Source organism: Aotus nancymaae, unplaced genomic scaffold, assembly GCF_030222135.1.
Source record: "Aotus nancymaae isolate 86718 unplaced genomic scaffold, 86718_ANA_hifiasm-v0.15.2.pri h1tg000030l, whole genome shotgun sequence".
NCBI lineage: Eukaryota > Metazoa > Chordata > Mammalia > Primates > Aotidae > Aotus > Aotus nancymaae.
In genome coordinates this window covers 135,178-157,469 of record NW_026988443.1, presented here as the reverse complement: position 1 = coordinate 157,469, position 22,292 = coordinate 135,178, and the positions used below count along the sequence as shown (strand labels likewise).

At 52.2% G+C, this 22,292-nt stretch overlaps 2 protein-coding genes across 3 annotated transcripts; one reads left to right on the top strand and one right to left on the bottom strand.

Moving 5' to 3' along the window:
- The first annotated feature begins 217 nt into the window (after positions 1 to 217).
- Positions 218 to 10,510, top strand: LOC105706892 (glycerol-3-phosphate acyltransferase 2, mitochondrial-like). Its single transcript, XM_012437541.3, is given in 22 exon segments — positions 218 to 306; positions 457 to 570; positions 1,270 to 1,343; positions 1,757 to 1,861; positions 2,070 to 2,198; positions 3,739 to 3,838; positions 4,285 to 4,370; positions 4,372 to 4,398; positions 4,713 to 4,812; positions 4,910 to 5,122; positions 5,544 to 5,666; positions 5,849 to 5,931; positions 6,266 to 6,384; positions 7,030 to 7,100; positions 7,194 to 7,434; positions 7,517 to 7,665; positions 7,854 to 7,931; positions 8,418 to 8,551; positions 8,636 to 8,751; positions 8,834 to 8,899; positions 9,142 to 9,197; positions 9,588 to 10,510. Coding segments are annotated over 22 exon segments (2,355 nt in total). The 5' UTR covers positions 218 to 252; the 3' UTR covers positions 9,705 to 10,510.
- On the bottom strand, positions 8,469 to 20,783 carry LOC105706891 (fumarylacetoacetate hydrolase domain-containing protein 2B). 2 transcript variants are annotated; one of them, XM_012437540.2, is made up of 8 exons: positions 20,643 to 20,783; positions 17,738 to 17,988; positions 16,355 to 16,571; positions 12,872 to 12,931; positions 12,431 to 12,593; positions 10,629 to 10,737; positions 10,409 to 10,496; positions 10,036 to 10,267 (listed from the first exon to the last, which is right to left on the bottom strand). In XM_012437540.2, the coding sequence occupies exons 2-8, from the start codon at positions 17,980 to 17,982 to the stop codon at positions 10,205 to 10,207; spliced, it is 945 nt and encodes a 314-aa protein (XP_012292963.2). In that variant the 5' UTR covers positions 17,983 to 17,988; positions 20,643 to 20,783; the 3' UTR covers positions 10,036 to 10,204. The 2 variants fall into 2 exon arrangements, 1 of the variants encoding a protein (XP_012292963.2); XR_001104951.3 differs by lacking the exons at positions 10,036 to 10,267; positions 10,409 to 10,496 and adding an exon at positions 8,469 to 9,191 and having other exon boundaries at positions 10,497 to 10,737.
- Between the last annotated feature and the right edge of the window lie 1,509 nt (positions 20,784 to 22,292).

The window sequence follows — 22,292 nt, the reverse complement described above, 5'->3', positions numbered from 1 at the left end:
CCAGTTGGGTGTGGGGCGGGGCCTTGATCTGAGCCAGCCTCTAGTTTCCACCCTAGGTTCTCCTCACTGCTGATGGCTTAAGTGATGTCTGTCCTGGGAGTGGGGTATTACAGTTACCCCAGGAATCCCCGGATTATGGCTCAGGTTTCATATGGCTCCATCCTTGCACCTTTCCTAGCTCAGGTTTCTGTGGAGAGAAGGAGAGTGGCAGAGGTGACTGGTTCCTGAATCATATAGGCTTTCATTGCCACCATGTTGGAAAGCAGACTCCAAACCAAACTAAGGAGCAGCCCCAATGGCCGAGAGGTAGTGTGCCTCCTCCCATTCCTCAAATCCCCTCTGCTCTGCTACCCCTTCTGCTGTGCCCCTCACTCCTAGAGCCTCCTTCACTCCATCTTTCCCCTTCTCCTGCCAAGGACTTTGAGTCCTCTCATCTCTCCTCATTGCTCTTTCCAGACTAGCCTGTGGTCCTCAGGCTTTCGGATGAAGCTGGAGTCTGTCACGCCATTCCTGGGCAAGTATCGTCCCTTTGTGGGTTGCTGCTGCCAGACCAGCACCCCCAAGAGCTGGGTGAGTGATAGTAGGGCCGGGCCCCAACCAGGAAGCTTGGTTCTGGGAGCCAAAGCTCTGGGAAGCTGCTTCCTTTGTGTCCCTCCGAGCTTGGCTCTTCCCTGCCCCATGCCTCTGCTTCTGTCTTTCAGGGGAATGGATGCACTGGTATTGGTTGTGTGGTTGGGCTATGGCTTGCTCCCAAGCCTGGGAGAGTTGGGTGGAGGAAGTGCAGGGGGTCCTAAGTGGTGATAGGGTGTGCCCTGAGGGCTGGGGTCTCATCATGTCTGTGTGAGTTTTGTTGTTCAGTTGTGGGGAAATCACCCACTCAGACTTCCCCAGCCCTTAGAACATGCTTGAAGAACTCTTTTTTGGTTCATGCCATGTGATGGTGGTGAGGGGTCCCAGATTTCTGATGAAGACCCGGGCTCCATGTTCTTGCTATTGAGAAGATAACTTCTTGGAGACTTTCCTATGCCACTCTGAAAGAGGGTGATTCTGTACAGGATACAGCACTTCAATTTTTAGCATGGGCCCCTTTTTCCTGGGCCAGCACAGGATCTGGGATCAAACACCTTTTGGGAAATATTGTGCTGTAATCTTTTCTCCTGGAAGGGTTAGCAGGCCACCAGGCAAAGACCAGAGGGGCAGCACAGGGGCTTTTCTTTGCCAGTTTGCAGTGGCCCTCCAGGACATGCTATCTCTCCCCGTCTCTGGCAGGAGTCCCTCTTCCACAGAGGCATAAGGGACCTAGGCTTTTGCAATGTGATCCTGGTGAAGGAGGAGAACACCAGGTAGTCAGAGCTACAGAGTGGAGCAGAGTTGGGGACAGAGCCCCTTGGGTGCAGGGCTTCTGGGGCTGTGATTTTAGGTGCCATTTTCTTCCTCTGATAGAAAAAGAAGGGCCCCGTCCTCTGTTCCATACAGAAGTCTGCAGGGAGGGGCACTTGGACCTCTCCTGCAGTTCCTTCTGTGAGCATGGATGGATTGCCCACCATGTGTCAGGCCATGAACCTGTACCCAACTCAGCAGGGTGAGGGGTGGGAATGGGGCACAGATGGGTAGGCTGTTCCTCTTCCTGCTCAGGTGTTCCTGGGACATGAGACTGGGGTATGGTTCCTTTCTGATTGAATAGCCCTCTGTGAGCCCTACTGGAGGTGGGCCCTCTCTGAATGATCTTCCCTCCTGCTTTGGGAGTTGTGCCCAGGTTTCGGGGCTGGCTGGTTCGGAGGCTTTGCTATTTCCTGTGGTCCCTGGAGCAGCACATCCCCCCTTGCCAGGATGCCCCACAGAAGATCATGGAAAGCACCGGGTGAGGAGGCAAGGACTGGGGTCTGGCTGGCACTTCTGGGATCCCGAATGGGATGAAAATGACACTAGGTAGGGGTGGTTGAGAGGGCAGGCTGGGGCACAGCTTCTAGAGCATGAGCTTTGCCTGAGACTCTTCCTTAAAGAGGAGGGTGAAGACTGGAGGCTGTGCCCTGCCCCAGCTGATACCTCTTCTCCCAATCCCCTCACAGGGTGTAGAACCTTCTCTCAGGGAGGGTCCCAGGAGGTGCTGGGGAAGGCCAGGTGCCTGACCTTGTGAAGAAAGAGGTACAGTGCATCCTGGGTCACATCCAGGCCCCACCGTGTCCCTTCCTGGTCAGGTAACTGTGCTGAGGGGGACTAACTCCTTGGCTGGGGACTCTGTCCTTCTGGAGAGTGGGTGTTGGCCAGGCTTGGGGAAGTGCTGGACTTTCCTCCTGGGGAGCTAGAGAGTGTTTACCAGAGTGGGCTGTGGCTACCTTCACCACCGCCTCCCATCCCAAAATTCCCCCAGCACAGGTCTGAGTTTCTGTTAGATGCAGGGCACTGTTCCAGAGAAACGAAGGGGTAAACAGAGATACACGTGGCTACAAGAAGGAAGGAGCAGGGCTGAGACAGAATACCAGGAAGGGGATGAAGAGACTGTAAGCCAGGGCCAAGAGGAGCAGGCTTGGGGGCTCTCATTTCATTTCTAGTCCCTTAATCTGCCTACCTTGACATCAGCCATCAGCTTCCATTTCTGTGTTTCCTTTCTTCCGAGTCTAGCTGAGATTCCAGGCTCAGGGTGCTAATAATGCTCTTGTGAGGGAGTTATGGGCACAACTCCCTGCTGTCTGCCTTCTCTTTGCACCTGAGTAGGCTAGCCTTGCCAGAGAAACACACCAGTGGACTGGTTTCCTTGCTAAGTGCAAATGTCAAAGGGACACATGGCACTCTCCAGGGCTCCCACCCAGCCTGCTCCTTCTTGGACTTACCCATTGTCAGCTGATACCCGATGTCATGCTTCACCGAATGATAAAAGCCATCACATGGGACTTGCTGCTTATCCACCATACCTCCCTGCTACCTACAGCTATGTGTCTGTCTTCAATTAAAGGTTCCAGGCTGGTGTGGTGGCTCAGGCCTGTAATCCCAGCACTTTGGGAGGCCAAGGTGGGTGGATCGCTTGAGCCCAGGAGCTCGAGACCAGCCTAGGCAAAATAGACCAGCCTGGCAACCTCATCTCTCCTAAAAATTAGCCGGGTACAGTGGTGCGTGCCTGTGGTCCTAGCTACTTGAGAGGCTGAGGTGGGAGGATTGCTTGAGCCTAGAAGGCAGAGGATGTAGTCAGCCAAGTTGGTGCCATTGTGCTCCAGCCAGGGCAAGATAGCAAGACCCTGTCTCCAAAAATAAATAGAGCTGTTCCTCCTGTTGAGTTGGGGGGACAGCCCCACCTGCCTGCCCACCAGGGACTTCCCTCCTTCAGTTATCCCCTTTCCTTCTTCTATCACTAATTCTTCCCTGTTATTCCACCTTTCGTGGCAGTTTGCAAAGACCAGGGTGGGTTTGGCCTGGGGAGAGGCTTGTTCCTCTTGTGTCCTTTAGAGTAAATGGAGGCAGATGCTCTGATTCTGATGTGAGGCAGCTGCACCATGAGGTCTTGGGAGAGTAGCAGCGTCTGGTGGGCATGAACTCTGGGTCAGAACTTACAGTCCCAGCACTGCTACTTCTTAGTATTCTCTACCATGAAGCAGTCCTGTAGCTTCCCTGAGTCTCACTTTCCTCTTCTGTAAAATGAGGATAGTGATGGGGCCTGCCTTACAGGAGCACTGGGCAGCCCTCCAAGGTGACATGGGGTGAGCATCGCCCCTTGCTGCACCTCAGCCCCAGTGTCACTCCCAGGTTGTTCAGCTGGGCGCTGCTACCTTTCCTGAACTGCGTCTTCCTGAATGTGCAACTCCACAAGGGTCAGATGAAGATGGTCCACAAGGCTGCCCAGGCGGTAAGGCCCGCCCTTCTTTGGGATGGGGATGGCAGGAGCAGAGAAGCAGAGGAGCAGAGGCTGGGCCAAGCCCTTAAGTCAGGAATAGCCCCCATCTGGTCCTGCCACCTGGCCTCTCTGCTCCCAGCCATACAGCAGCGCAGTCCCCATCAGCTGGTGGGAAAAATCCACTGCTCTTTGCCGACCTTCCCTTTATGTCTCACGGTCCTGCTCCCACGAGGCTTCCTCTAATGTCTTTTCATCATGGTCTTAACAACCATTACGTCAGTGCATCAGTGCAGTTACCTCAGAAGTTTTGAAAGGCTTCTTTGCTTTTGGGAAATGTGCTCAGAGGAAGAACTCTTCAGCTGAACCCTCCCTCTCTCCGGGGGTGCCCTGGGTTTTTGGCTGCTTGTGTCCTCAGAGTGGGGCAGGCTGGCACTTCCCTCTGGCTCTCCCCGGAGCAGGGCTCACCGCTTGTCCTCCTCTCTACTCACAAAACCTTCCTGGATGGGATCCTGCTGCCCTTTGTGCTGTTCTCCCAGGGCCTGGGTCTCCCGTGTCTGCTCCCCTGCCCTCAGGTAAAAACCTTGTGTCTCTAGACACACATGGGAGAAGTCGCAGGCTGGAGTGGGGGTGTGTATTGGGGTTGTGTTGGTGGCAGCTCCCTGCCAAAGGCCCTCTTCCTGGCTTCTCTGTTCCCAGCCACACAGCAGTCTAGCCTGTGGGGCTTAGATGGAGGCGTCAGCCACAGGCCCTAGGGCCATGGCTTCGCCTCAGGGTATTCAAACAGGACACAGTCAGTTGCTGGGGGAGCTGAGACTCTCGCTAGTCCTTTATTCATTCTCATCTTCAGAGCCCCTTGCCTGATCAGGCTCTGCCCTATGTCCCACAGAGCTCTGCTGAGGAAGCCTGGGGGACTTTTCCTGCCCTCAGAGGCCAACCTCTCCCTGGACAGCTCCGAGGGGCTCCTTGCAAGGGCTGTGGTCCAGGCGGTGAGTGCCCCCAGTGGTTATGTATGGGCCAGGCTAAGGGGACAGGGGTCTGCTTCTGCACTGGCCTTAACACCTCTGCTGTCCCCTCCTATTCCAGGTCATAGAGCAGCTGCTGGTCAGTGGGCAGCCCCTGCTCATCTTCCTGGAGGAAACTCCTGGGGCCCTGGGGCCACGGCTGTCAGCCCTGGGCCAGGCTTGGCTGGGATTTGTGGTAAGGGCAGTCCAGGTGGGCATCATCCCAGATGCTCTGCTGGTACCAGTGGCTGTCACCTATGACATGGTTCCGGATGCACCATGTGACATATACCATGTGAGAGTGTGAGACCTTCCAGCCCCTTGGGCAGAGCCTGATAAGGCAAGGGGCCCCTAGGTGGACACCAGCTCCAGACAGAAGGCACAATATTGTGTCCTGTGGCTTAGTCCCTCTTAGAGCCGCGGGGGCTTTAAAGGAATCATCCATATAGTCATCTTGCAGCACCTGCCAGGGCCATTACCATATTCTCTTTTCATCCTCTGAAGACCTTGATAGGGAGGGATTTTCCCTGTTTGATGGATAAGAAAAGAGGAAGTTGGGGAGGGCAAGGTCATGCACCAGTTTGGCCTGAGATAAAACTGAGCAGGCTGGGACCTGAGGATGCCCCTGGAGAGCAGGATGGGGTGGGCAGCCCTGATGTCCACCTGAGAGCAATGCCCCCGGTGAGGCTGTACAGTTATCCTCTCCCTCCTTGCAGGCCTCAGTCCCCCTCGGGCTGTGGACAGGAGCTCTGGCTGTCCTGCGGAGCCTCTGCAGCCACTTGGGCTGCAGCCGTCAGATCTGCTCCCAGGTGCACCTAGCTCAGCCCTTCTCCCTGCAGGTATGGAGCCAGCTGGGGAAGGATGGGATTACCTGTTGGGGCGGGGGGGAGGTCTGTCCTGGGCTTCCTGGCAGCCTGGCCCTCAAAGCCACTGCAGGGATAGCCTTGCCTACTTCCAGTGGGCTGTGGGCAAGTTTCCTGGTGGGCCAGAGCAGGCCACTTAAGAGCCTTGTCCTGGGCAGGAATACACCATCAGTGCCAGAAGCTGCTGGGGCAGCAGGCAGACCCTGGAGCAGCTACTGCAGCCCATCGTGCTGGGCCAATGGTAGGGGCAAGGGAGCGTGTGGTCTCAGGGGCGAGGCAGGCATGCAGCCTGTCAGCATCAGCTTATGTATCCTCCACAGACGCAAACACACTAGCAGCCCTCCCTCACCAAATATCCTGGGGTGATCTAGAATAGTTCCAGGCACTGGCCTTTCTAACAGTCTAAGTGTGGGGTATGGCACAAAGGCCTGGAAGGGGCTGGGGTTTATAAATGCTATCCTCTGTCCTGGGACTGGGATGGGGGAAAACACCCTCACCTTTCAGAAAGCCCTGGGCTTCCCCACATCTGTTTTTAGGTTGGTGCCTTCATTCTGTGATCTATGTCTCTGTCCCAGTGCTGCTGTCCCAGACACTGAGAAGGAGCAGGAGTGGACCCCCATAACTGGGCCCCTCCTGGCCCTTAAGGAAGAGGACCAGCTCCTGGTCAGGAGACTGAGCCATCATGTCCTGAGTGGTGAGGGTGAACCAGATCTGGGCCTTTGGGGGTGGGTCCCTGAATTGTCCCCTCTCTCTGGGTCAGCCAGTTTCCAGGGTCCTTCATTCCAAGTGAGTGTTTGCATCTGAGCTGCCCTCCTTCTGTGGGACCTCGGGGACATCTGAAGAAGAATGGAACCCTTCTCCTGCAGGAGGAGCAGGGCAGCCAGGGCCGGTATGAGGGAGCAGTTAATTGCATGGACACAGATGACGGCCTGAGCACAGGAGGCTGCAGCTGCTTCCCAAGGCTACACTCAGCCCTGCCTTCTGAGTGGTCTCCCTAGCTGTGGATGGGGACGGTGTTAAGTGAATGGAATGATATGTGCAAGGGGTTAGCACAGCGCCTGTGCAGAGGGCCCTTATAGGGAGATCCATCAGTATCTTCTCTAGTGCCCCTGTGTGGTGGAGGCTGTGGGTTGGTGTGTAGGCCCCATGATGAGACCCAGGGAAGGGCCTCCAGGTCCTGGCCTGGCTCTCTGCCTCTGTGTGATAAATTCAGTGCTCTGGGCATATGTTCCCCCTCCCTGGGGTGGAGTGGGGATGTCTGATAATGGAGGGACTAGGCTGCTGGGCCTCAATGCCTGACCAGCATCTCTACCCGCTGTCCTGCCTCACCCCACCCCAGCCAGTGTGGCGAACTCTGCCGTGATGAGCACGGCCATCATGGCGACGCTGCTGCTCTTCAAGCACCAGAAGGTAGGGGGTGCAATATGGTGGGACCTTAGTGGGCAGGGTGTAGCCCTCCTGCTCAGTCCTGCTCTGCCCACCCAGGGCATGTTCCTGTCGCAGCTCCTGGGGGAGTTCACCTGGCTGACGGAGGAGATACTGTTGCGTGGCTTTGATGTAGGCTTCTCTGGTCAGCTGCGGAGCCTGCTGCAGCACACACTGAGTCTGCTGCGGGCGCACGTGGCCCTGCTACGCATCCGCCAGGGGGACTTGCTGGTGGTGCCGCGGCCCGGCCCAGGCCTCACACACCTGGCACGGCTGAGTGCAGAGCTGCTGCCTGTCTTCCTGAGTGAGGCTGTGGGCGGTGAGTCTTGAGGGGTAGATGGGATGTGTGTGCAGGTGTTAAGGGAACAGCTCCTTCCTCATAACAGTCCCTCCTCCCCCAGCCTGTGCGGTGTGGGGGCTGCTGGTAGGCAGAGTGCCGCCCCAGGGGCCCTGGGAGCTGCAGGGCATAGAGCTGCTGAGCCAGAAGGAGCTGTACCGCCAGATTCTGCTGCTGATGCACCTGCTGCTGCAAGACCTGCTGCTCCTGCAGGTCAGGCCTCCCCTATGGCCCACTTGGTCCTAGGCCTTCACCTATTGGTGGTAGGAATGGCCATCCCTGCCCAAGCACCACCTGTGAAATCTCGTGGGTGGTAGGTCTGGCCTTGCCCTACCTTTGGCTAGGCCCCTGCCCATGTGCCTGGCTCACCTGAGGCCACATGGGTCCCTTTTTCTCCCTAGCCTTGCCAGTCTTCCTACTGTTACTGTCAGGAGGTGCTGGACTGGCTCATCCAATGTGGGCTCCTGGTTGCTGAGGAGGTAGGCAGGGCCGTTGGAGATAAGTCCCCTGCCTGGGGCCTGGCCTTCTCCAGCCTCCCACCCTGAGTGCCAGCTGCCCCAGGCTCTTCCTCTGCCCTGTGTGTGCTGTGGGGGTGGGAAGCCCCTGGCCTTGCAGTGGGGAAGCCTAGCTCGCACCTCTGCGCCCTGGGCCTTGGGATATGGCCACCTATGCCCTGGGTCCGTGTACGTCTCTCTGGACAGTACTGGCATGTGTGCCTCTGAGCTTCTCTACACACCTCTTGCTGCACACGTTTCTTGGCCACAGGGCTGCTGCCGTTAAGGGTGGGTGTTCACTTCCTCTGACTGCAAGTTGGCCCAGCAGGTGCTGTGGTGTGGCATGGCTCTGGGCATCCTCTTGGGCTCTCTAGGTCTGGTTTTACTGGATTCACCTGCATGTACCTGGTCTGGGGTGTAGGGTTGATCTCTGGCCAGCTTGTCAGAGAACAATGGTTCCATGGCACCCAGACTCCAGGCTCCCGAGCAGCCTGTGACACAGGATGACAGCGAATGAGCAGAAAGCTGCTGTGGAAACTGTGTGGGGACTTTACTGATAGTGACAGTGATGACTTTGAAGAGGCTGAGGGCCAGTACTTCAGGATGTGTTGGAAGAAGCTGCCCCTGGAGGGAGGTGGTAGGAAGCTGTGGGGAGCTGTGCTCACCCCGACCTGTCCCCTCCAGCTCAGCCAGCAGTTGCGCTGCCCAGACTTCTTTCTTTTCCTCTGCCGCCTGCTCAGCCCACTGCTCAAGGCTTTTGCACAGGCTGCCGCCTTCCTCCGCCAGGGCCAGCTGCCCGATACTGGTGAGGCCCTTCTTCCCTTGCAGTCCTTGAGGCAGGCTCTGTCTCTGCGGGGCCCCAGGTCTAGGTCTTCTTTCTTCTGCAGAGTCTGGCTACACAAAGCAGCTGTTTGAGTTCCTCCAGGCCACCGCCCAGGAAGAAGGGATCTTTGGTGAGTCCCAAGCAGTCAGCCAGGGCTCCTGGAGGCAAGGGTGTGTTTGCTGGTGGCTGCTGTCCCCTGCTGGACAGTGACAGCCTACTCTAGGAATGATGGCTGTGGAGTACAGAGGGTCTTCTGTCCAGTCTGAGCTCTATCCCTCCCTGGGCTCCTTCTTTAAACGAGAGGAGAGAAGTCTGTGCCCAGTGGCTCCCTGTCCTCCCTACCCAGAGCCTTCACTTCTATCTTCTTTTCAGAATGTGTGGACCCAAAGCTCGCCATCAGTGCTATCTGGACCTTCAGAGACCTAGGGGTAAGAGGAACCAATGTCACCATCTTCCTGTCCTGCTCCCACCCCAATAGAGCTGCTCAGGAAAACCCAGCTATGTCCCACCACCCCACAGGGCTGGCCTGATGGTGCCTCATTAAGACCCTGGGGTTTACCTGGTGTCTTCCAGCAATAGATGTAGTGATGGGTTGGAGAAGGTGGGATGGTTTTCCTGCCTCTTGGTCTCCCAAATCACTGGCTCATCCTTCTAGGTGGGGTATTGGGGCTGCTTTGAGGCAGCATTTGCACTTAAACACTGAGGCCTAAGGGGCCAGAGGTCTCAAGACAGGTTTCTGGTGGACAGGCCTGGCCCCTGGGCCCTGTGGACACAGTCCCTGTGGTGAGGGCACTCACGGCCCATCTTCCATGGCCCAGGTTCTGCAGCAGATGCCGAGCCCTGCAGGCCCCAGGCTCCACCAGTGTTCTACTTTTGCCAGGCGGGACAATCAGGAAAAACTAGAACAGTTCATCTGGCAGTTCATTTGTAGCTAGAACTGTGAGGTGGAGCCTGTGCTGAGACTTCTCAGCTCCACTACACAGCTGTGTCCTAGAGCCAGAAGACAGACAGGAGGCTGCAAACCCTTAGCTTGTCTATAAAATCATTGAGGCTTGGTTGTCCCTTGCCATTTCTTGTTTTCTCCCTCCTTTGATATAATAAACAAGGGGACTGGTGGTGTTGTCTTTTCCCAAGCCCAGCAGTATCTTTTTGGCATACGTATATGTGTGTATTTGCTTTCTTCTTCCCTGGTCCCACAAAAGTGCCCCCGCTTGTCCCATGAAACAAAGCCCAAAAGAAGACAAACAGTAGCAGAAGCCAAGCTGCTTCTCTGGCCCAATGAGTTTATTGAAGAGAGTTTTCTTTCTCCCTTCTACCTAGAAGAAGAGGCTTGCAGGGCTGGCCCCTGCCCACACCTGGCATTGGGCCTTTCCCTGGGCTAGGCTGAGTGGGAGCAGATGCCTCCCTCCTATGTCGAGGGCCTGTGCAGGAGCCATCACACCACCTTGTTGATGATGACACCTAGTTCTTCAATCTCACACTGGACTTCATCCCCCTTCTGCAACAGAGCAGGAGGCAATGAAGGTGTCAGCCCTTCTGTCAGACTCACTTACATACACACAAGCCTGTACTTCTCAAGTCTGAGCCAAGCCTGCCAGGCCTTTGGGGCCTTTGTTCTCTTTCCTTTTCGCTAACCTACCTTGAGAAAGACAGGAGGTTTCCTGAATACCCCAACACCTGGGGGGGTTCCAGTCAGGATGACATCCCCTGGGTAAAAGGTGACAAACCTGGAGCAAAGCAAGAGGACCCGGTGAAACCAGGGGCTGACTGAGGTGGCCACAGCCAAGGGTGGAGGGCTCGCATCAGCCTCTACGTGTGGCAGGTGAAGCGGGGCTGGCAGGACAGGCCCCGTCACTCACTGGGAGACCCAGGCTATCAGCTCCTCTGTCTTGAACACCATCTGGTTGGTGTTGCTGCTCTGGACCACTTCCCCGTTCACTCGGCAGCAGATCTTTAAGTTGTGTGGATCTGAAATGCAAAAATGGTACCTTGAAGTTATCCCTTTCCCCACCTCAAACGTCCCATAGTTCATAAACACAACCATAGGGGGCCTTCGTGACTTCCCAGGTGAAAAGGCTTTGTGTCTACACTGACTCAGTGCTCTATGTTAGAACTTTCTGCATAGACATTGGCCTTCTCAGGCCTCCCTGTATCCCCACCAAGAGCACCAGGCAGTAGTCACTTGGATGAGTTGAGAGGATGTTCCAGACTCCGAAGGGGGAGAGAAAAATGGCTAGCGTTTTTGTCTTGAAAAAAAAAAAAAAAGGGCATCTGTCTACAGTATAGGATGACACTTGTAGATACAAAGATGACTTGGCAGGGCCAAGCGTGGTGGCTCACGCCTGTCATCACAGCACTTTAGGAGGCCAGGGCAGGCGAGGACTGATTAAGCTTAGGGGTTCAAAACCAGCCTGGAGAATGTGGTGAAATAATAAAAACTTTAGCCAATCATGGTGGTGCATGCCTGTAGTCCCATCTACTTAGGAGGGTGAGGCGGGAAGATCTCTTGAGCCCAGGAGGTTGAGGCTTCAGTGAGCTGAGATTGCGCCACTGCACTCCAGCCTGGGTGACACAGTGAGACTGTGCCTCAAATTAAAAAAAAAAAAAAAAAAAAGACTCAGCATCTACAAAGAAGTGAGGTAAAGCCGGGTGCGATGGCTCACACCTGTAATCCCAGCACTTTGGGAGGCCGAGGCAGGCAGATCACGAGGTCAAGAGATCGAGACCATCCTGGCCAACATGGTGAAACCTGTCTCTACTAAAAGTACAAAAAATTAGCTGGGCATGGTGGTGCGTGCCTGTAGTCCCAGCTACTCGAGAGGCTGAGGCAGGAGAATTGCTTGAAACTGGAGAACAGAAGTTGCAGTGAGCCGGGATCACACCACTGCACTCCAGCCTGGTGACAGAGTGGGACTCTGTCTCAAAAAATAAAAAAGAAGTAAGGTAATGGCATGAGCAGTGACAGGGAAGCTGGCAGGGGATGGATTACCATGAGAGCATCCTGGCTAACCAGCACGTGGTCTTTGTGTTCTACCACCTTAAGTAGAGCAGCTGAAACACAATTTAACTTTGCCAAGGACTCTGCATGGGGTGCTGTGAGGCACTGAGGTTTTTAGCATCCTGGCAAGACTGGCCCACATGGACACCCCCCACCTCCACCACGGTTGTGGGTGGCTGTGCATTAGAGGCTACGCTCTGCCCTCTGGGCCACTGCCTCCGTCCTGGCGCACTCTCCTCACTGTGTGTGGTCACTGCTGTTGTTTCCACAGTAGCTGGGTGAATCCCGCTGGCTCTCATCTCCTGTACTGTGGAAAATGCCTGGGCCTTGCGATAGCTGTGCTCCATGATATTCAACTTAAAGGTTGTTCCAGATGGTGGCAGCCACAGGAAGTCTGATCCACCCATCAGCTCAGAGTTCTTTGTAATTTACTTCATGCATGCAGTTTCAGATCCTCTGCAGTCGAGTTCCCTCTAGGGGGCTTGGGAAGTAAGCCCATGGGAGAACTCATGGCTGAGGATAAGAGACTTGCCCTGTATGGAGTCAGCAGTGAAAGGACAGCCAGGGAGGGCAGGTGCGCAAGTACCTGAACCCACACTCCTCCCTGGAGTGCTGTTCATCTGTGCAGTGGTAAGTACAAGGGGGCAAGCACCAGGGACCTACCTGCTACACTGTCCTTGGTCACCAAGGCAGGGCCCAGAGGGCAGAAGGTGTCGAAGGTTTTTCCCAGCAGCCACTGTTTCCCATTGCGTCTTGTTAGCCAGTCACGAGCACTCACGTCATGAGCCACAGTGAAGCCAGCCACATGGGCCATGGCATCTGTGGCCTATGGGGGCAGGGGATTTGGCCATACAGGAGGTGAGATCACGGGTGACACCAACCCTTATAGCAAAGGATCTCAAAGCCGTTATCCCATGTTAGTAGCCAGAGCCAGCCGAAGGTGGGTGAAGGGCAAGGCAGCGTCAGGGAGCAAGGAGGCTGACCGCTTCCTAGTGTCAGGGACAGCTGGCACTCGTGTGTTGGTGAGTGAGGTCAGCACTAGGAGAGGCAGGAGCTGGGGCTTCTGCTGCACTCTGGCCTGGGAGCCCACCCTTTCCACCTTACCTTGATGTGCTTGCCTTTCTTTCCAATGACCACAGCCAGCTCCACTTCCCAGTCTACCTCCTGTAGGGCGGGAGAGGAGCAGTGAGCCGCAGTGGCTTCTGGGCCCATTGTTTATGCTGGGAGGCTGCACACCATGGATCTCTGTCAGTATGGCTTGGCTACCAGCCCATGTTTGCCATCACCACGAACCAGAGCGACGTGAATGACAAGAGAGGTGTGACTGATAGACCCATACATTCATTTTGGGCAGTGGCAGACAGCGTCATGGGATGCAGGCACAGGTCCCCACCCCACTGTGACTGCAGAAGAGCAACTTGTGTGTTCAGGGGTCTGAGTTTAAGTCACTCTGGATACCTGCAACAAAGGATACATACGAAGTAATACCACCTAGCAATATGTCACCGTAGTGTGTCAGGCACTACTCTAAGTGCTTTAATGTATTAACTCGCTTTAGTAAGAAAAAGATTGACATTCCATAAAGGACTTGAATAAACAATTAACAAGAAGGAAAGGCACATGGCCACAAAACATGAAAAATGCTCAGCCTCTCCCATAGTTCACAAAATATAGCTACAAAGTTCACATACTTAGCTTTAAAATTGGCAGCTCTTTCTAATGATAATAACCAGAGTTGGTATAAGTAAGTACACCTGACATCCAGATGTTGGTCTGTAATACCCCTCCTCACTAAGAAGCACCCGTTTCCTTGGGAGAAATGGCTAATTCCGGGTCCAAGACAGACAGTACATGAGGAGCTTGGAATGTCTTGGCCAGAAAGCAAATATATGCCGAAAGTGATGGGGATGGAAAAACTTGAAGGTCCCTTACTGGCCAAACTGAGGTCACCTGAAGAATGTAAATGGTGGGTTACAACCAGCTGAATAAAACCAAGGGATTCAGTGATATTGAAGACATAAGAATAAAGAGGGAGGCAGCTTTTCTTCATAGAAGAATACCAGCTAATCAAAACAGAAGGCATGATTTAGAAACGTCACTGTCCTTGGTGTGTGGTGGTTCCCACCTGTAATCCCAGCACCTTAAGAGGTTGAGGTGGGTAGATCACCTGTGGTCAGGAGTTCAAGACCAGCCTGGCCAACATGGTGAAACCCCATCTCTACTAAAAATACAAAAAATTAGCTGGGTGTGATGGTGCACGCCTGTAATCCCAGCTACTAGGGAGATTGAGGCAGGAGAACTGCTTGAACTTAGGAGGTAGTGGTTGCAGTGAGCTGAGATGGTACCACTGCATTCCAGTCCAGGTGACAGAGCAAGACTCCATTACAAAAAAAGAAAAGTCAAGTCATTGTTCTCCATCCCGCAATGCAATAATGGATTCAGGAAAGATGGTAAGGATGACCATAGGATCCCTGGATGAGAAGCCATGGGACAGTAAGGTACTTATGTGATATCAAACTACCACTCATACATTGCTTATTAATTACAAAAGTGGAAATGCATCTTCACAATGGAGGGACCGAGTGAACATCAAGTAAACCAAGTGGTCAAATTCTGGGACCACTGACATGAGCCTTCCAGTGGAATGCAATGGGAAATGTATAATGTCTTCTTTGTAGACCTCTTGATTAATGCTTACCCTGACACTAATCATGAAGAAACAACCAGACAAAGCCATGGTGTGAAATGTGCTATGAGACAAATGAATGCTACAGGGAAAGGGCAGCAGGGATTGTTTGATTTCAGGAGTTGGCAAACTATGGCCAGTTCACCGTCTGCTATAATAAAGTCTGACTGGAACCCCACCATTCATTTCTGTATCATCCCTGGTGGTTTTCGCACTGCAACAGCAGAACTGAATTGTTGCAAAAGAGACCATATGACACTCAAAGACTAATATTTACTAATTGGCTCTTAATACGGTTTAGCTCTGTTTCCCCACCCAAATCTCATCTTGTAGCTCCAATAATTGCTACACGTTGTGGGAGGGACCCGGTGGGAGATGAGTGAATCATGGGAGCAGGTTTTTCTCATGCTGTTTTCGTGACAGTGAATGTGAATCTCAAGGGTTCTGATGGTTTTAAACAACAGGAGTTTCTCTGCACAAGCTCTTTTTTGCCTGCTGCCATCCACCTAAGATGACTTGTTCCTCTCCTTGTCTTCTGCCATGATTGTGAGGCTTCCCCAGTCACATAGAACTGTAAGTCCAATTAAACCTCTTTCTTTTATAAATCATCCAGTCTCAGATATGTCTTTATCAGTAGTGTGAAAACAGACTAATACAGCCCTTTAATAAAATAGTCTATGGAACCCTGTTCTAGATTGAAAGCACTAAAAATATACAACTGAATACAGTGTGTGGCTTGGCTGATCAGCGAGCAATAAAGTAACCAAATGAAAAGTCACCTTTGGGGCAGTCGGCAGTAGTTCCGATTGGGAATTGGGACAATAGGATTTCATATTAAATATTATTCAAGTCAATCTTCTTGGTTATGATAATGGTGGTAATGGTCATGAAAGCTATTGTCCTTATTCTTAGAAGATGCCTATTTAAGTTTCTATAACTAAATTGTCTTAATATTTGCAATGTGTTTTGAAAGGTCCCCTCCATCCTACCCCCTGCAAAAAAGAAAAAAAACTATGTGTTTGCATCTGGAGGACAGGGAGAAGGCAAGGGAGAGAAAGCAAATATGGCAAAATGTTTACAGTGAAACCAGGTGAAAAGTATATGAGCGTTCACTGTATTATCTTTTCAGCTTTTCTATAATTTCCAAGATATTTCTAAAATAAAAATTTGAGAGAAAAAGTAACCAGTGTTAGTAAGTGCATGTACACTACTGATGGATATGTAAGTTGCTTTTACAGTTTCTTTAAAGGCCAATTAGCAGATTTCCTCAAAAGTTTTGAAACATTGCCTATAGTTTGTCATATTCAAATTCTAAGTGTTTATTCAAAGGAAATAATAATGTTTTAATGGACATGCAAAGTCTTTTCTACATAAGGATGTTCACTGTAACATTTATTTATACAAGACAAAAACTGGAAACAACTATCCAGCTGTAAGGTACTTGGGAATATAAACTACCCTGTACAAGAGAAAACTTCACAGTAATCTAAAACACATCAGGGAGAGTATTTAATGACATGAAAAAATGCCCCAGATGGAGACTTAAGTTAAAGGCAAGTATATGGACAGTATAAACATATACAGGAGTGGAGAAACACTGGGAAGACAGAGAGCAAAACATTAATATTGCCCTGGGCAGTGGGAATACGCTGACATAATTTTTTAATGTTTATCTCTATTTTATTAATTTTCTACAATGAAAGTGTATTGCTTTTGTAATTGGGAAAACAGGTACATTAACTTTATTTCCAAGGCCAGTGTTATTACTTTGTGTATAATCGCCTAGAGTTTCTGTTGAATGCACTATTGAGTGAGAGGTGGCTCCAGTAGGCTGAATACTGAGCTCAGAACGCCCTTCTGGTGGGCCCAGTGACTAGGGAGAGCAGTGGGGAGGCACTGACCTGGCTCTCTGGTGGGAGGACCACCTCATCATAGGGCCCCACGATGGAACTGGCAAACTTGCTGAAGATGATGGGCTCCTTGGGCACGGGCACGTTCAGTTCTTTGCAGTGGTCCACGTAATTCATGCCCACACACACCACCTTATCTGGCCGCGTGACTGGAGCCAGGAAGGTTACCTCCAACCGTGGTAGGACTGGCAACTGGGCAGCCAAGGCTCTGTAGAGACCAGAGCAAGTGAGACGGCCTGGATGGGAACAGGTTGCAGATCCCAGTCAAGTTGGGCAGATCCTGCAGCAGCTACAGGTTTTGCTTTTTGAAATGATTTCCTAGGTCTATCAATCATCAGAGTCAGTGTGAAAATCAAGCCCAGCTACTGTCCTTTGATATCAGAGCAGGGCTGTTATTTATCCAGTGTTGATTTCCTCTTCCCCTTAAGTAACTCATGTCCACGTAAGAGAATTCCAAAGATGCAGATTGGAATACATGGAAAGGTTTCCCTTTCCCCTTCTAGTTACCCTATTCCCCTGGCTCTTCACTGCTACTCTATAGATATTCTTCTCACACCCTTTTGTATGGAAATGATAGCACACTATTTAGACCTGTTAAAAAAACAACTGATTTTGGAAATCTCTCCGTAACAATATGTAACAATACACAGAGAGCATCCTCTTTTTCTCTTGTGGCTGCATATTACTGCTCTATAGAGATATACCCAAGTCCCTAATGAGGGGCATGGAGGTTGTTTCCAATCTTTGCAGAATATGGCAATATGGGAACACACAGTTAATGTAATGATACTGTGGGCTGGGAAATATTTGTATTTTTTCCCATTTTAATAGATGAAAATGACATCTTTAAAGTGCTTTTAATTTATTGTTCATCAACTCCTTAGACCAGATTCTGCAGGGCCCCAGGCTTCAGGGACACTCTCACCTAATCTAGTGCAAACCCAGGAACAACTGTATTGTAGAAAACCTCTTTGCAGTCCTCTCTCCTTGCAGGATCCAGGAGTCTAAATCACTCCCCTAGCTACATAGATGCCTTTTAGGACCCCTAGTCCCAGACCTGTCAGTCAAGGACTCCACTCCCAGAGGAGGCAGTATGATGAAGTATACAGTCCTGGCTCCAGCACCAAATGTATGGCCTTGGGATGGTTAATCACCTCTCCTAGGCCTCAGTTTTCCCCTCTGAAAATTGAAGATGTTGTTATATAAGATTTCTAAGCATCTTTAAAGAGAACATGTGGGAAAGGAAAGGTGGAGTTACTCTGATCACTTGCAAAAGAGCTACTTGTTGGTGCTGTTTCCCAGAGCAGGGATGGGGTGGGAGGGTGCAGGGGGACCAGGGCAGCTACTTCAGGGCGATGCTGCCCACTTACTTACCTTCTTGCCACTGACAGGGTGGCTTCTCCCTGCTCGAGGAACTGTGTCATCATCCTGGGGAGCGTGGGGTCAAAGGCATTGAGGTTGATAACTCCTCCACCATTCCCTGTTTCCAGGCCCAAGTGAGGCCCCACCAGGTGGGGTGCCTGGAACTGCACTAGTCTCATGTCTCTGGATGGTTGAAAGGACCACTTCTGAGCCTGCAGCAGAGCTGTGAGCAACCTTCTTCTACCAGAGACCAGCATCAGAGCCTGCAAAGAAAAAAGCAGGATCCATGAGATGGAGGATCCCAGAGCCATCATCAGGATCCCTGAAATTTCTAGGGCTATAGCCCCAGGCCCTTTGCCCCATCAACTCTTCCCTGCATACCACATGGGAAGTGGTCCAGGCTTGTATTTTACCTTGCTGTACTTCATAAGGTGAAACTTTTCTAGAGGAGCAACTACTATGTGCTAGGCACTAAGTCCCAGGGATTCCAGGGTTCCTTCAACCAGTGCTTTCTGAAAGTTCCCACTGTGCTTGGCTCTGCTGCAGGCATTGGGGAAACAATGTAGCTCAAACTCAGCCCTGCCATTCTCCCTGCAGAGGTCACAGACATTAACAACTGACCTAAGATTCAGCTATCAGGACTAGTGCTGTGAAGATGATCAGGGGCCCTACTCTTGTCTAGTTTCTTCAGGAAGTGATACAAGCTGAACTGGGCTGAATGAGCAGGACCAGGAATTAGCTGAGTGGCAGTACAGCATGGGCAAGTGACCGCTGGTGAAACTGGTTTCATAGTGGCCATAAGCAATTTTTAAAATGCTAATTTATTCCTGTTAACCTCCTACTTAAAATGGTTTCCACTGGTCATATGATCAAGCTAGAACCTCTACCAGGCTGTCCCAGTCTTCTAGGAGCAGCACCCCAGTTGCCTCTCCAGATAATAATTATTTCTTTTCTCCTGATAGACAAGTTGCCTGAGGGAAGAGGCTGCAGACCAATAGCAAGGTCTGGGTCTGACAGGCATCACTTGGTCGTCTCCTCCCTGGGTCCAGGGGACATATCTGTCTCTTTCACTGCCTAGCACTATGCCTGCTGCACAGAAGGCTCTCAGTGACTTTCTGCTGAATGAATGACAGAAGCAGGGCCTTGACTTTTCTAAGCTACTTGGGAAAGCTTAGTGCTTGTTAACTTCAGGAGACATGGCTGTGCCTTTCCTCCTCAAATCACCTAGAAAGTATCCACAAGAGCTGGGCACGGTGGCCCACGCCTATAATCCCCAGCACTTTGGGAGACCAAGGCGGGTGGATCACTTGAGGTCAGGACCAGCCTGACCAACATGGTGAAACCCTGTCTCCACTAAAAATACAAAAAATTAGCTGGGAGTGGTGACTGGCGCCTGTAATCCCAGCGACTACTGAACCCAGGTGGCAGAGGTTGCAGTGAGCTGAGATCATGCCATGGCACTCCAGCCTGGGTGACAAAGCAACTCCATCTCAAAAAAAAAAAAAAAAAAAAAATTATCCACAGGGCTCGGTCCTGTTTTGAGTCCAAGGCTCCACTTAAAGACAAACACTACCCTTTTGTTTTGTTCTTAATCCAAGTCTGGCCTCTATTCCTTACCACATAGTGCCTTCCCTGAATTGCTCCTTGCTCTTACAGTAAAGATTGTTTGTATAGCCTTTTATGCCCAAAAATGTGGAGGCAGCTGAGCCCCAGCCTCTTGGTCCTCACCTGGATGATTCAATCTGCCTTGTTCAGTTAAAGACTCCTTAGACTTAGGTCACCACTGTTGTAGCCCGCCAATCTGACCAGAAAACCGAGGGCTTTGATTTCCCTGCCCTGCTGTCTTACACAAGCATCAACTGTGCCACTGTCAAAAGGCTGTTCGGGCCAAACTGCAAACGCTCAGACACTCCACACCCAAAACTAATGGTAACTGCTGCCGCTGAATGCCAACTATTAAGTGCTCTACCTGCAATGCCTGATTTAATTCTTGAAAATTGTGGAAGGTAGGTACTGTTAGCCCCAAGTTAGAGATGAAAACAATTAAGGCTTAGAGAGGCCAAGGGATTGGGCCAAGGTTACACAGTCCTAGAGATAGGAGGGGAAGGAGTTGAGATATGAATCCAAGTCCAGATGACATTGAAGTCCTTGGTTCAGAGCTTATAATGCAGATAAGAAAATCTAGCTTCAGCCCCCATCCCCCCAACGATATTTTAACCCAGAGTGTTGAGAGAAGTGGCGACCTTCCATAGGAAATCCTCCAAAGGCCCTCAAGATTGTGGTGAGAAGCAGGGACCTCCACAGGAGATCCTCCAGAGGCCCTAAATGCTAACAGCCATGCGTGGGGAAACTACAGGCGCCCTCTGGCTGTTGCCTCAGGGACAAGGCTGGTTACCTGCTTTCCAAGAGAACCTGGGCCCCACTGACTGCGCCCTTCCCACATGACACACATGCAGGTTCATTCCAACCTTACAGCAATCCTCTCAGGTAGAGCGCCCTCATTTTACACAGGGGGGCACTGACTCTCAAAGGGGCGAAGTCACGTGCCCAAGGTACCCGTCAGAAAGTGGCCCTGGGGCTTCTGCAGCAACCAGTATGTCACGCAGCCCGAGCTCAATCCAACTCTGCAAGAGTCCGTAAGCAAAGGGGCGGTGACCTGAGGTGGAAACAGCAGCCTCCATCTTCCAAGGCCTGAGACGGGGGTGTGCACGTCGGATCACAATCCACAGTCCACTCGCCTGGAAACCCCCAGTTTCCCTATATGCCCAGCTCCGTCCCTGCAATTACTGAGCGCTCACACGGTTCCACACCGTCAGTGTGGTCAGAAGCTGCTGGGGACCCGGTTCCAGTTCTGCCCTCGGCGGGAGACGCGCGCCATGGACACCCTTCTGGCCTGACCCAGCCAGGCCCAGTTTACCTGGCGGCAGCAGCCGGTCCTCTCGCGCCCAGTTAGGGCTCGCGGGGCCGAAGGTTAAGGGCGGCGGGGGCCTGAGCACTGGCACCACTGACTGCGACCAGCCTGGAACCTGAAGCAGCCGCGGCGAACCCAGAACCTCCTGGCCCGATCATTCCAGCGAGAAGCGGACGCGTCTGGTGACGTCACAGACAATGGCCACTAGCAGGGCGCCAATCCCGAGGGGCGGGCCCAACGTTAGCGGGCGGTTACGGGTGGTTCTTCGGCTCCGGACGCAGTCCGGCGACCGGCGCACACTCTGAAGTCGCTCGCTCCCAAAGGTACCCTGCTCTTGCCCGAGCCCGAGTGGGCGCTGCCCGAAAGTTTTTCCCTAAACGCCTTGCTGGCCTCACCCAGTGTCGGCCCTGTTCTGGGCCTGGCGCCGTTCTCATTGCTGGGGAAAGTGGTGGAGGAGACCAAGGCAGCGTGCTGGGTGGCAGAGGTTTGTGGCTTCTGATTGTGACATAGGTCGTTGAGGAGGGGAGGGGTGACTGCCCCTGTTTTACTTACGGGGAACTTGGGGCCAGAGCTGTTTTCCCAGGGTGACACAGGCAGTGAGTAGTGGAGCTGGCATTCCTGACCCCAAAGCCCAGCGTTTCCCAGCCTCTCTCAGCAGCCCGGCCTTCACCTGCACTGCTGGGCGCAGGTGGGGAAGTGGGGAAACGAGGCTCCATCCCCGGCAGAGGGCAGGCACGCAGGGAGCAGCGGCTGAACTCCACAGACAGCTACAGCTAGCTCTTCAGCTGCTGGCTTTGAAGAGTGTGAGGGGCTCTGGGCAAGAGGCCCCCACGTTACTCAAGGACCAGGTCATCAAGGGGTTTACTTGTCCCACGAAGGAGTCTGGATCTTGTTTAAGTGCACAGGAGACCGCTGGAAGGTCCTTACCGGCGTGCCATGGCCTGACTTGGGTTTGAGAAGTTTTTCTCTGGCCACCCCTGTAAGGAAGGAAGGGTGTCTGGGTGAGTGGTGCAAGTGAGAACAATGGTGGTGTGTGGGGGAGAAGGTGAGTGTCCAGAGACTTTCAGGAGGAAGAACTGACAGCTTTGGATGACGAGAGGTGGAAGTGGGAAGGACGTCCAAGGCTGACTCCTGGGGTTTTCTAGCCGGATAGGTGCAGGGCTATTCATGGAGACAGGGCTTCTGGAGGAGCAGCGGGTCTGGGGAGAGGATGGTGAGCTCTGTTTTGCATGGGACATCCAAAGGGCATTGCATGGTGGACATTTGGAAACATGGGTCAGGAGCTTGGGACTTGAGCCTGACTTGCAGAAGGAGGTCACCACAGATACAAAAATGGAACCTGTGGGGGTGGCTGTGACCAGGGGGATGCGCTGAGGAGAACCTGGCACAAGCGTTTCACTAAGCCATAGCTCCCAAAGACTTTCTGAAAAGATAAGTTACAGCCTAGAAGAAAATATCTGCAAACCATATATTTGATAAAAGACTTGTATCCGGAATATGGAAAGAACACTTAAAAGTCAATTGATAAAATCAAACAATTCAGTTTTTTAAATGGACAAAATATTTGAACAGACACTTCACCAAAGAAGATATACAGATAGAAAATTAAGACATGAAAAGATGCTCAACACCATTAATCATTAAGGATATGCAAAT

Excerpts from the sequence above, each read along its gene's own strand:
- LOC105706891 (XM_012437540.2), bottom strand. The coding sequence starts at position 17,982 with ATGCTGGTCTCTGGTAGAAGAAGGTTGCTCACAGCTCTGCTGCAGGCT. Across the intron at positions 12,932-16,354 it reads TCCTCCCACCAGAGAGCCAG|GAGGTAGACTGGGAAGTGGA; the intron begins GTCAGTGCCTCC and ends CCCGCCCTACAG. Across the intron at positions 12,594-12,871 it reads AGAAAGGCAAGCACATCAAG|GCCACAGATGCCATGGCCCA; the intron begins GTAAGGTGGAAA and ends CTGCCCCCATAG.